Source organism: Alosa sapidissima, chromosome 23 (genome assembly GCF_018492685.1).
Source record: "Alosa sapidissima isolate fAloSap1 chromosome 23, fAloSap1.pri, whole genome shotgun sequence".
Taxonomy (NCBI): Eukaryota; Metazoa; Chordata; class Actinopteri; order Clupeiformes; family Clupeidae; genus Alosa; species Alosa sapidissima.
The window spans coordinates 11,179,217-11,193,282 of NC_055979.1; the positions used below are offsets into that span (position 1 = coordinate 11,179,217).

General features: G+C 45.4%; 1 protein-coding gene across 2 annotated transcripts in view; it reads left to right on the forward strand.

The window, feature by feature from the left end:
• vps8 (VPS8 subunit of CORVET complex) overlaps positions 1-14,066 on the forward strand; it is an 88,264-nt gene that overhangs the window by 69,342 nt on the left and 4,856 nt on the right. For both annotated transcript variants that reach the window (XM_042080247.1, XM_042080248.1), the window contains 2 exons: positions 1,262-1,312; positions 6,185-6,265. In XM_042080247.1, the coding sequence (XP_041936181.1) occupies positions 1,262-1,312; positions 6,185-6,265 (132 nt within the window). The remainder of the gene's footprint in view (positions 1-1,261; positions 1,313-6,184; positions 6,266-14,066) is intronic.

The window sequence follows — 14,066 nt, forward strand, 5'->3', positions numbered from 1 at the left end:
GACATGCTCAAGGCAACGGTATCGTTTTTTGCTTCATTCGCTAATCCAGGAAAATGCTGCCAGCGATACGAACGTCATTTAGAGTCATCCACACACACTCATGAACATATGCATTCAGTCGGTTACCCCTGACGACAGAGGTGTTTCCAAGGTGACACAGCGGTTGGTAGGAGAGGGAAAAATGTGTGTTTGTGTGTGTGTGTGTGTGTTTGTGTGTGAGTGTGTGTGTATGTGCACGTGTGTCTATGGGGAGGCAACAACAAAACAACACCTCTCCCCACCTGCGATCAGAGTGAAGCCAAACAGCACATCAAGTCAATTAGCCCAAGGGCTGTGTGACATACACCTCCTCAAACGCAGACAAGCACCACGGTGTGCACACACACACATACACGCACACACACTCACACACTCAAGTAGTCAAAATACCATAGATACATTAACACCCAGATACACATAGCAGATGCACAACCAGTGCAGACACAAACACACACACACACAACATACACACACACACACACACACACACACACACACACACACACACACACACACACACATACATACATACATACATATAGGCATTCAACCACAGGCAGGCACAGACCTATTCTCTATTTACCTTTGTGTTTAAACTAACCATAACCACACACACACAAATGTCCTATTTATATGGACACTTTTAATCTGATTAGAATTGGAATAAGGGCTCAATAAAAATGACACATTGATCAGAATAAAACTGCCTATCCGATTAGAATTTAATCGGAATGAAAGGGGTGATGTATTCTCTTCTTATTCCGATTGAACAGCCATGTATACAGTCAATCAGGTTGCCTGCTGTAGCTTCTCAAGGAAAAGCAAAGCAGCAGCGGCTATTCTGGTCAAAGATTCAAGAGCACTCTAGCGCACCAGTCCATATAAATGGGGCTTATGTTTCGGGTAAGGTGAGAATCTGTAGAGAGGCACTTCAACATACTCACACACACGCAATTACTTGTGGCACATCCCCACACACCGTCACAAACACACACACTCAAGCAGTCAAACTACTACAGAAACACACAAACAAGCATGCATGCATCCCTTTCTCTGGTAGTGGACATGATTTGGGGTTTTGGGGACATGATTGGTTTCTTGCTGGGTTATCCTCTTCAAATACATAATGTCTCTCTCTCTCTCTCTCTCTCTCTCTCCCTCCCTCTCTCTCTCTCTCTCTCTCTCTCTCTCTCTCTCTCTTTCTCTCTATCTCGGTCTGCAGAACCGGGTGACGTCAGCTCACAGGGGAGTTGGAGAAGGCCCGGGAAAGAAGGTAAATCCATGTGGCTGCATTCAATTAGATATGACCAGATTAGGTCAGATTAGCGCAGCATTAAATTAATCCAGGTGTGTAATCTGTCGAAAGCCTCCCAGGTTACAGGTCACCTCCTTGTAGAGAGGCTGTACTCTCTTTCCAAGATGTTCCACACATCTCTTGTCTTTCTTTATTCTTTCATTGATGAATTTACTCTGTTTCTTCTCTCCCTTTAAAGAGGACACAGAGAGTGTCATGGAAATGTCTGATGTTTTATTCATTTGGCAATTATATAACTATAACTATAAAGTATATTATTCGAATAACATAGAAATACTCTCATACACACTTGCAGTGCTATAAAATACATTTGCAAGGCTACATCCACTGTTATATTTTTTGGCTGTTTGCAGTTTTTCTAAATTGCAAGTTGTTTTGAAGACGGGGAGGCTGTGACATATTCCTTTTTTTCACGGTTGATGTTGTAGTTAAAAGAGCGGAACGGTGAATGTCTGAGACGTTCTAAAAGCCTGATCGTGGCCGTTTCTCCACAAAATGCGGGTGCACTCATCCATATAGTGCAGAAAAAAATCCCCTCCTCCCTCTATCTCTCACTCTTTCTCTCTCTATCTCTCACTTTTCTCTCATCTCTCTTTCAGCTCAGATGGGGAATGATTCTGCTGTTGATTGCATCAGTCATAGTGTCGCTTCCCCACTTTCACTCCACCTCTCCCTCTCTCCATCTCTCCACCCTCTCCCTCTTTCCTCCACCCTCTCCCTCTCTCCCTCTCCACCTCCCCTTGTTCATCTAGCCTCTCCTCCTCTCTCTCTCTCCTCCACCCTCTCCATCTCTTCACCTCTTCCTCTCTCCTCTACTCTCTCCACCTCTCCTCCCATTCTCTCTCTCCATCGCTGTCGCAGACAGTTACAGTGAGGAGTCTCTTTTCACCTGCCCTTGATTTTGTCTTCCCGTCCGTGAGCCTGGACCTCGCGCTCCATTGGCCTGCTTTGTATTCATGTGCCTCTCCATCAAGCCGTGAAGCTCCTCATTCAAAGTGACGCTTCGTCACAGAGAGAAAGAGAAAGTGGCCTAACCTAACAATCAACCCCTCCCCATCTAGCTCTCTCTTCTCTCTTATGCCTTCTCTCTGATCTGGCTTTCTGTGCCACACACACACACACACTCATACACACATGCAGAAAGAGAGACACTTTCTCTCTCTCTCTCTCTCTCTCTCTCTCTGTCTCTCTCTCTCTCTCTCTCCCACACACACACACACACACACACACACACACACACACACAAACATACACTCAGACATCCACGTTCACTTGATTTTTTAGTAGCAGGCCAAAAATGACTATAATTAAGAGTAAGTAATTACCCAGGGTTTGCAGTTATCGCCCATATAATACTAATCACAGTTATGCAAATGACAGTGTGGCCACACATCAAGGCGGGCAGTGATCAGGCACACACAGGAACGCACATACACACTTGCACCTGCACACACACACGCACACACACACACACACACACACACATACACTTTTACCTGTACACACACACACACGCATACATACATACATACATACACACACGACACAGGCACACACACAGACACACACACACACTACAGTAGCACAGTTTAAATAGGGGTGAGCATTAAATTCTGCTTGTTGGTGGGTTTATTTCGGTAGGTCTGTTTTGCAAGTCTGAGTGTAGCACACAGTAGGACATATTCCTTCCTTGAATACCCTAGAATACCCATGTCCCCACAGTGCATAGTGATTCTGGTATTTATGAAAGGGCTCTGCAGGTTCCCAGAAAAACAAAATCATTGTTCCTGGAGGATTGGTGGAAATAAATATGTGAGATTGGTGGATGTTGTGGTATTCAAATCAAACTCACAGGCTCAGTGTCTGAACGGGGAGTGAGCAGCAGATAGACCGTAATTCTTTCCCATACCCCCTACGTGGAAGAGAATAATGATGTAGCACTGATGACATGAGGAGACCACCCTCTGCCTCTCGCCCCCCACTATCCTTGGCACAGTGATCGAGCCAAAGACGGTCAAGTCTTGGAAAGAGCTGCATGGAAGTGTGAAGAAATGGCAGCCATTTTGTAGATCACCAGTAGAGCCACACTTGCTGTGAAGGCTTCAGTGAAAGATTCAGGAAACGATGCACTGGGACACAAAGTATAAGAATACACACTGCTGACAGTGATTGAGGCAGAATACATGTTAAAGGGATGGGAATGTGAACATTGGTGATTGGGTTGTGTAGTCCATCTTGTTGCAATGTTGATGTTGGACTCGGGTATTTCATAATGCTCTAAAAGTGAATTCCAGAGAATCTACAAGGTGTAACAGTAATTATAAACTCTTGTCAAACTCGAAACGAACAAAATTAACCAAGTCATGACCGCACTTCAACCTCATTTGATGCTCTTTTGCATGTCGTTTTTGTTCCTGGAGGGGATTTTCAAAGACTGACTTTTCAGCTGTCAGAAATCACTGAATTATACATAAATTGATTTTTCCTGCACGTCTTTCACATAGAAAACACTTTGGAGAGGAATAACATTACTATTGTGCTTGGGAGCTGTCTGACTTCCTGGGTTCAAGCAACGGTAATCCTTGTCTAGACACTCAGGGGTGGTCTAACTAGGTAGTGTCAGCCTGTCAAACGCCCTCCAAAGCCGCCTGAACAGACGTCATGCGAGTCCTTGACATGCCACACTACACACTTTTCTGCTTGTTTCATATGGTGGTGACCCTGTGGACCAAATGTACTGTAGGCTAAAAGCTTTGGCAGCAGGCTTCTTCACTGGCTTAATCCTTGAAGGTTTAGCTAGTGAGGCTTGTACCACATTGTTCAATTATGAGTTTGATTCTGTCACACCCACGCTGTGGTGTAACTGAATCAAACACTCGCTTTCGTAACCATTCAAGCACAGTTACCAACGTTAGCAAATAGAAGATGTCTGGAAAATTAATTGGAGAAGTGACGTGCGTGTGTGGATGCAATGTAGGTGTCAGTAGATAATGTGAGAGACTAAATGAGTAGACAAAGAAAAGAGAGAAGTAGAGAGATCTAGAATAAGGGAGAGGGAAAAGTGCCAGTGCAAGAGAAAGTCAAAATAGGTGCCTGCATGAAAGAAGAAAAGTGCCTAATGGGAAAGAGAGGACAGCCCCTAATAGCAGCACCTGGTTACAGGTGCACCCAATTACCAATTAACCTCCCCAGGTCCAACCCCGCCCGTGCACTGACATGGGATGGCCTGAGGAGGGCACAGGGGGTCGTAATAGTGGCCATTTCAAAAGCTTTGCTGGTCTTCGGTCATGAGGGTCTTCACACCCCTCTTGAGGTCTCTGGAGTCAAGTCAACTCAACTTTTATACTTAAATGTTTTTTTTTTTTTCAACCTTTATAAATAATGCTAATTGAGTTAGCTCGAAATCAAGCACAGTGGTTGACTGAGTAATTGCATTAACTTTGTTAATTAAATTTGGTGAGAGCAGTGCCACAATAAATAATTTGTGAGCAGTAAATGATGTAAACACAGCATAGAATAAATGAGCAAGTGGAGAGTAATAATCAAGTCACAAAGTTTCAAATTCAAGCATACTTAAAGATGCAATTTTTTCTGAACGTATTACAGGCATTTGGGGGCCAAATATTACTGCTTTGGTTACTGTCATAACCCCAAAACAACTCTACACCTTTAGAGTCCAAGCATATACTGTACATTTCATTTGCATTTCCATTGTCCAGTGTCTGTGATCTCTCTGTGGTAATTCTGAGAGAGGCAACAGCACCAGCGTTACAGGGTCAGTGAACTCATGGTCAAACAGTCCACCTGTAGTGCAGTGCAGCCCAATGTATCCATGCCTCCAAGGAAAACACCTGCAAAGTACCTGTGCTGTGCACTCAGGTGCATACACACCTATGACTTTACATGTCACAGTTGTTTAGTCTTTCAACAAGGCGACAAAAACATGCAACCTCACACATACACTCACACACAAGTACGTTTCACTGACCAACGTGCAACTCGGTGGCTTAGCAGTCACACAGGGATCTGTCTGTTATGTAAAGCCCTGTGATGACTTTCCTGTCTGCCGCGGGGAGAGTGACGCATAGCTGCCTCTCATCAGCACCCAAATGTGTGTTTTAGTCCGCCCCCCTGCTTAAATGTCAGCTCCGCCATTCCGTAATTACTCAGTCGCACCCGACGGACATCTCTCCAGATCAACACAGAAAATGGCATTCTTAATGTAACAATTAAATCCTGTGATTTGACTTACTGATTTTCTCCTTTTTTTCCCCAGTTCTTATTATCAAGTGCCAGTCACATCAATTTTTTTTCCAGGAAATATTAAAAAAAATGGCAAAGCGGTTCACATCAACCATGAAATGTTCAAATTTCCCCTGACATTTTTGCTCCCGGAGTCACACGAACACACACATACATGCTCACATAAGGGAAATTTCAACCAATTTCAACTGCACATATCAATCAGTAATCACTAATGTCTAATGGTGGCCCAGTTTAGAGAGTGCCACTTACATACTGTATCAGTTCTACAGACACCGGACAGTATACAGTTAACATTACATTACATAAGAGTTGATGTCAAAGGCTCGAACTTTAGGTTGATTCAGTGCGTTATTTTTGTGTCATTTGTGCAGTGAGTTATAAGTATGAGGTAAGCAACAGGTGACTTTGCTTTAGTAAGTGATGAGTTCAGTGATGAATGTGTTCATGTCTGTTTAAAATGCAGTGAGTTTGTGTTCATCTTACTTGTGTGTGTGTGTGTGTGTGTGTGTGTGTTTTTGTTTTGTTTTTGTTTTTTTACGTATGTGTGTGTTTGTGTTTTTCCAGCTGACGTGTGAGGCTACTCTGGATGCACAGCAGAGCCAAGCCTGGGATCAGTTGCGGTGCATTTACCGAGGGCCATCAAGGGTAAGGCGGCCAACCATTGTGTACACAAACACACTTTGACGCTGTAAATTCTACTGTGCGCGTGTGTGTGTGTGTGTGTGTGTGTGTGTGTGTGTGTGTGTGCATGTGTGTGTGCGAGTATGTGTGTGGGTGTGTGCACGTGTGTCAGGCGTGTGTCCATCTCACCCTCCCAGGACACCCTCTGCTGCTCTTATTTGAAACACCATTAAAATTGCATATGTCTGCAGCGCTTTTATCAAGCCCAGCATGCCTGAGCCTTGGAGAGGCTGGCACTCCCCTCCTGTCTGTCTGCATACAGACACTCCCTCACACACACTCACTCACACTCCCCCACACACACTCACTCACACTCCCCCACACACACTCCCCCACACACACTCACACACACTCCCCCACACACACTCACTCACACTCCCCCACACACACTCACACACACTCCCCCACACACACTCACACACACTCCCCCACACACACTCCCCCACACACACTCACTCACACTCCCTCCTTTTTCATTCTCTTCTTTTTTCTCTTCTCTCTCTCTATCTATTTATCTATCTGTCTATCTGCTTTGCTCTTTCACTCTGTCTACACTAATGCCTTAGAGTAAAATATGACTCTTTCTTCTGGACCCTCTCTCTATCTCCCCATCTCTCCATTTGTGTTCCCGGCTCTGAAGCAGTTTTTCCCCTCTCTCTCTCTCTCTCTCTCTCTCCCTCTCTCTCTCTCTCCCTCTCTCTCTCTCTCTCCCTCTCTCTCTCTCTCTCTCTCTCTCTCTCTCTCTCTCTATCTATCTCCATTTGTGTTCTTGGCTCTGAAGCTGTGAAGAGAGGAGGAAAGAAAGTGTGATGCTGGCTGCCTTGGAGCCTCAGGGCTGTCACTCTCCTCCAGCCACAGACAAAAGCCCTGCTCACCATCACAGACCTGAAACACACACACACACACACACACACACGCACACTAAGTAAATATGCAGCCGAGTCCACAAAGGTGAGGTGAGCGTGTAAATAGGTTCGTTTAGCACACACATTGTGATTGCATCAGTATGTATAAGTATATATACTTTTTTGATCCCGTGAGGGAAATTTGGTCTCTGCATTTAACCCAATCGGTGAATTAGTGAAACACAAACAGCACACAGTGAACACACAGTGAGGTGAAGCACACACTAATCCCGGCGCAGTGAGCTGCCTGCTACAACGGCGGCGCTCAGGGAGCAGTGAGGGGTTAGGTGCCTTGCTCAAGGGCACTTCAGCCACGGCCCACTGGTCGGGGCTCGAACCGGCAACCCGCCGGTTACAAGTCCAGAGTGCTAACCAGTGGGGCCACGGCTGCCCATGTTCTAAAGAATGTACAGTAGTGTAGGAGCAGCAGAGATGAATGATGTTATTGTTGTGAAGAGGAGAGGTATCTCTCTCTCTCTGTATATAATGTAAGATTTTTCCATTCTTGTGAAAGGGGACATGCCATTTTTGAGCCGTTGGATAAACTAAGGGCTGCTTTGAAGCCAGTTTCAAGGAGTCATGCAGTTACCAGTCATTACAAAATGTCTTACAGCGCTGCATTTCTGTGTGTCTGGGTCATTACCGTGTATCATAGCCGTGTCTGCTAGGGTCTTGTGAAGCAGTTTTTCAGGTGTTTTGTCCCTAGGCCAGACAGAACACCCAGATAGTCTAATATAAGGTTCCCAGGCTCTCGGGATGCACGGAATGAAACATTGTACGCGGTTTCTAATATTCCAAAAGTAGTAGGCGAGATTAACTGGGCTTATACTGTGCACAACTTGTTTCTCATTATTGTGAATGCAGCTTGTTCCCCTTTCGCACACTAAACATCTGTTCAGTTGGCACTTCCACATATCGGGGAGTCCATATGAGAGAGAGCGGGGCGATGAGTTGGGGGGGGGGGGGGGTGCATTTAGAAGAGAGATAGTGAGTGAGAGCGAGAGTGAGAGAGAGATAATGATAGAGAGATAGTGAGAGAATGACTTGAAGTGCTTGGGATGGGAAAAGATGATTATATTCAGAGGAGGCCGCATGGAAACTCTCCAGGAGGGTGAAAGAGGGATTCATTTCTCCTCACCACTCATACTAATCCAAAATATAGCCAACTCTCATTGCAGTTTATCTGTCTATGTATGTATTTTGTGTTATGTGTGTGTGTGAGTGTGTGTGTGTGTGTGTGTGTTTGGTTTTAGAGCATAAAGAGTGAATTGGTGGGTTTTAGAGTGTCTCCCAAGGAGAGAGGAGAAGGGTGTGGTGTGGGTGGGTGATTGTGTGTGTGTGTGTGTGCGCGTGTATGTGCGTGTTTGAGATAGCTGGAGAATGGTGTGTATGGGCTGGTGATTGTCTGGTGTGTGTGGGCACAGCTGTAAAATGTGTGAGCCCATCACACTCCCCTGAAAGCCATAGTCAAATCTGCGGGGCACAAGACATCAGGTGGCGGCCGCCACAATCCCGCCCCGAGAGCCTGAACGGGATGTGGCGTTGCCATGGCGACGTCGCAGGTTGTCGAAACAAGTTCCTGTGCTGGAAGGAGCTGTTGCCAACCCCAATCCTCCACAACACCTGTGGCTATATTTGTCCATCCACATCTGCAACATCAAGGTCTGTGTGTGTGTGTGTGTGTGTGTGTGTGTGTGTGTGTGTGTTTCTCCATCAGCACCACTATGGGTGTCAAGGCTGTATCAACAAATAATCTATACCTCCCTGCAGGGCTCTAAAAAAGGGCCAGAATCTATCCCATAGGTCTCTGTGTGAGGGCAGCTTTGCTGGGGTCTGGAATGGCGTCTGTGCCCTGGGTATGTTTTGGCCATTGGACATTTGGGCCAATGGTGCACGGAGCCCAGCCCACCATTTGGTTGTAGTGGAGCGAGGTGATAAAAGCGGCTTAGACCTCTACTCCGCCAGGCTGGCATGACTTTAGTTGGAACCGCTGGCATCTGTACCTCCGCCCTGTGCCCGCTTAATCTGTGTGTCCCGGTGAGGCCCGGCAAGATTTCCTCTCCGCCAGAGCAAAGCGGTTACTTGGAAACAGCTTGGACAGTAGTGTGTGTGTGTGTGTGTGTGTGTGTGTGTGTGTGTGTGTGTGTAGAGGAGGGGATATCTAAATGTTTGTGTTGAGGAAGGAACATTTGCATACTCAAAAACACACTCACACACTTCCTCCAACAAATACAACCATAGTTGTAGGCTGCCAGATACAGTCATGTCTACCCATTCCCAGTAAATATTCCTGCATATGCACAGACTTCAAATAAATTGTAAGAGGAATACTTCTTGAGATGTGGCATCTCATTTTCGAGAGGGTCCTCGGTAGGACTGGACAATACAATAGACAGGACATTGCAGTACAATATACACAGGACTGGACAATACAATAGACAGGACATTGCAGTACAACATACACAGGACTGGACAATTACAATAGACAGGATATTGCAGTACAACATACATATTTGCTCATATACACATACACGTAAACATACACATACACATACTGTCACGGTTCCAAGGGGAGAGCTTGACCCAAACGCAGGGCAAAATACGGCAAGGCAAGGTAATCTTAGAATTACAAGAATCTTTATTAGGACCTGAACTAACTGTGTGTAACACAACACACAATGACTAATAACCGACAAAGACCGAGGGGAGACAGAGGGTTTACATACACAGGGGTAACAGGGCACAGGTGGACAATGATCAAGGTAAAACAAGAGACAGGTGGGAACCATAATTAAACTAACAGACTAACGAGGATCCGGTGAGGGGCGGAGACACAGGCACAGGTAACATAGGAGACATGAAGGAAAACACTAAACAGGGAAAACAAAACATGACAGGACCCTTACACATACACATATACATATACATATAACGTTACATACACATACACATACACATACACATACACATATACATGCACATTTATATTAAGGAGCTACATATACAAACAGTACTTATTCAAACACTCAGTTTGACAGTAAACATGTACAAACAAATTCACATTTGCACCATTACAGTTAGTTAAGCCCTCCAGGGGCCATCTGTCGGAGCTGAGAGTGATCACTCAAGGCCTGGGGTCAGTCGTGTGACAGAGGGATGGGGAGGAGAGGAGAGGAAGAGACTGGAGAGGAGGGGAAGCAGTAGCCCATCTGCTGTGGATCTCAGTCAGAGAGAGGAGAATGAGGGAGAATGATGAAGGGATGAGAGAATGATGAAGGGATGAGAGAGGGAGGCTGGGGGAGAGAGAGAATGATGAAGGTATGAGAGAGAGAGGCTGGGGGAGAGAGAGAAGGACAAGTGCAGCGCTAACAGGAGGCTCAATCAGTCAGGGCAGTCAGGAGAAAAATGTGGATGAATGGATTGAATGGATTGAATGGATTTCAGGGCTGTAACTACATTCTCTGGCAACTCTAAAAGAGAAAAGGTTAGAGAAAAACACTCAATTGAATCTCAGCAGTAATGAACCACACACACACACACACACACAGAGTTTACACCCCCTTTACCACTTGTAAATAAGAGGTAAAGGTATTGTCCACAAGAAAATCTGTTTATGTGCTTTAGCTTCATGCACGAATGACGGGTTGCCGAGTGTGTTATGCAAGACTGCGGTGAACATTGATTTGCATGGCAGGTTGGCCACTGTTCGACTCGTTCAAAGTGAAGACGGAAGACCTGTGGTTTGGTCTCGTCCCCTGAAACAGTGTTTCTATGGACATTTCATTGTTTGATGATCGTGTTTTAATTATCGCTGAAATAAAATGGAGAGCATAGCCCACACACGCACACACACTCACATATACACACACGGACACACACACACACACACACATGGACACACACACTCGGACACACACATACATACATACACACACACACACACACACACACACACACACACACACGGACACACATACATACACACACCCACACAAACAGTTTTTAATAATAGATGGAGCTGCTTGGACACACACTTGGCGGCACCACACAGAAACGCACTGAAGGGTCGTTTAGCAAAGTCAGCAGCCCCAGTTGCTCTATGCTTTTACCGCTCCCTTACTTCTGCTTTGAAGAGTGTGTGTGTGTGTGTGTGTGTGAGAGAGAGAGAGAGATAGAGGGAGAGGGAGAGAGTCCGTTCTTCATCTGGCACTACAAACAGCTCTCTCCACCGCCCCACACTTATCCCCTCTGTGTGTTCAAAGTTAGATCAAAGATACTGGCAGCACACACACACACACACACACACACACACCAAAACCCCCCTCAGATGGCTCTCAAGGAGGAGCTTCAAAACCTCCCAAATCAAAGAGTCCAACGAACGATGAAGAAATAGAGGAGAGGATGAAACGGAAGGAAGGAGGGATAGTCATTGGTGGAGGAGAAGAAAGAACGGAAGAATGGAAGAAAAACAACGAAAAAATATAAAGAGTGACAACAGACGTGAAGACAGAAAAATCCAGAAGTCTTTCTGGAGCAGCTGGAAGCTTGGTTGACAGTAGACAGAGTTTGCATCTGTGAACAGCTATCACCGTGTAGGGAGAGCATCTGTTTGCAGGGCTGCTGTCTGTGCCACCCTCTCTCTAGCTTCTCCATTGTCTCCCACAAAGCCCATTTGTTTGCACTTTTACACGAGTGATGGATGGAGTTTGTTGACATGTGACATGATAATGGCTCTGGAGGTCAGATATCGGAGGAATCTGATGAGTGTTCAGGCTGTGGAGTAAAAGGATGAATTGTGTGTGTGTGTGTGTGTGTGTGTGTGTGTGTGTGTGTGTGTGTGCGCGCGCGTTTGTGTGTATATGCATAATGTGTGTGTGTTTGTGCATGCATAATATGTGTGTGTGTGTGCATACTGTATATGTGTGCGTTTGTGTGTGTGTTGCGTACATGTTCCTGCAGTCCTGAATGTGTTTGTGTAAGCGTCATGTAAGCCTAATTGACAGGAGTTGAATCTCACTCAAAATAATCTTGCTAATGAGAGAGATGCACAAAATGAGGGGGAGTTTAAAGATCATTTTAACATTTTAATGAATCCTATTCCCCACCCTTCTCTCTCTCTCTCTTTCAAAACAAGTCTGAAGCATCTGCTTATGTATCCAGACCATGTACTAAGCTAGACTGTGTCAAATTTGTTTGGACATTCCACAGAAATCCCAGATTTTATTTGTTTATTTAGTCATTTTTTGCTTAGTTTTTTTTTTTTTGGTTATTATGGAATTAGACTTAGATATCTTAATGCATCAGCTCTTTTGTTCTGAAGTCCTCTGCTCTCGCTGTGAGAGGGGGAGAATAGAGCAGGGTGCTCTGATGCTCATCACAGACATCACGCTCACAGCGTCAGTGGCCGTGTTTACATGTCTGCTTGTAGTTGTGTCCAGAGGGACCTACTTAACAGGCTGAGCACATCCCTAATGCAGCCCAGCCAACAGGAGAAGAGAGCAGAGGAGAGCAGAGCAGAGAAGAGGAGAGAAGAAGAGAGAAGAGGAGAGAAGAGGAGAGAAGAGGAGAGAAGAGGAGAGGAGAGAAGAGAAGAGAAGAGAAGAGAAGAGAAGACATGGCAGAGCAGTGTTTGTGTTTGTGGAACATCTGACTGCCAAGTGCAATAGAGGACTTGTCCCCTATTTGTCTTGTCCTCTAATGTTACCTACTTTAGTTCAAAGTGTAGTTATTATATTGTTGTCCAAAACACAAAAATGCTTGAAGTACACTTGCACTAGAGATGGAATTCTGAAGTGATAGTAAAAAGATGGCAGTGGTGAGCCTTCTTGTAAGTGCACTGTGCATCTGGCCTTTCTCGTATCTTGTGTTTCTTGCCTTGCATTACATTCACACAGTCCAGGAAATGCACATGAGGAAAAGACTGAGGATAGGGCTGCAGAACATGCACAGGAAACGTGTTAAACTTCGCCTGTTCATAAGTATAAGTATATATACTTTTTTGATCCCGTGAGGGAAATTTGGGCTCTGCATTTAACCCAATCGGTGAATTAGTGAAACACAAACAGCACACAGTGTACACACAATGAGGTGAAGCACACACTAATCCCGGCGCAGTGAGCAGCCTGCTTCAACGGCGGCGCTCAGGGAGCAGTGAGGGGTTAGGTGCCTTGCTCAAGGGCACTTCAGCCACGGCCCACTGGTCGGGGCTCGAACCGGCAACCCTCCGGTTACAAGTCCAGAGTGCTAACCAGTGGGCCACGGCTGCCCTAAAATTGCATGGGAAATGGGAAATAGTAGATATGCTGCCAAGTGTGTTTATTAGGCTATCCAGCACTGTCTGCTTTCCAAGGGTATGTAGCTTTAAATGGTCTGAATTGACTGCAAATGCCAGAAATAGAAGCCTCTCTCCCCAGCAGACCCTAAAGGCCCTATACATTTGAAATAGAACTGAAACTGTTCCATCAGCTTAGCTCACTCATTTCAATCACCCTCTCTCTCTCTCTCGCACGCACACACACACACACACACACACACACACACACACACATATACAGAGTTCCCATTGGGCTTTCCCTGTGTAATTAACACAGCTGTTCTCTGAAGCCCAGTTTTCCTACGCTTTTAATTAAACAGTAAATGGGTTCAGAGAATGAGTAAATAAGAGAGAGAGAGAGAGATAAAGATAAAAAGAGATGGGAGAGGGGAAGGGTAGCTAGGCAAAAAGAAAACCGAGAAAGAGAAAGCATTTTCAAATCAAAGTGTCACTGTGGTGTTGCATATCAGAACAGGTGTGTGTGTGTGTGTGAGAGAGAGAGAGACTGGTAGAGATTTGTGTGCGCAAGGTATAGTTTAAGGAAAGA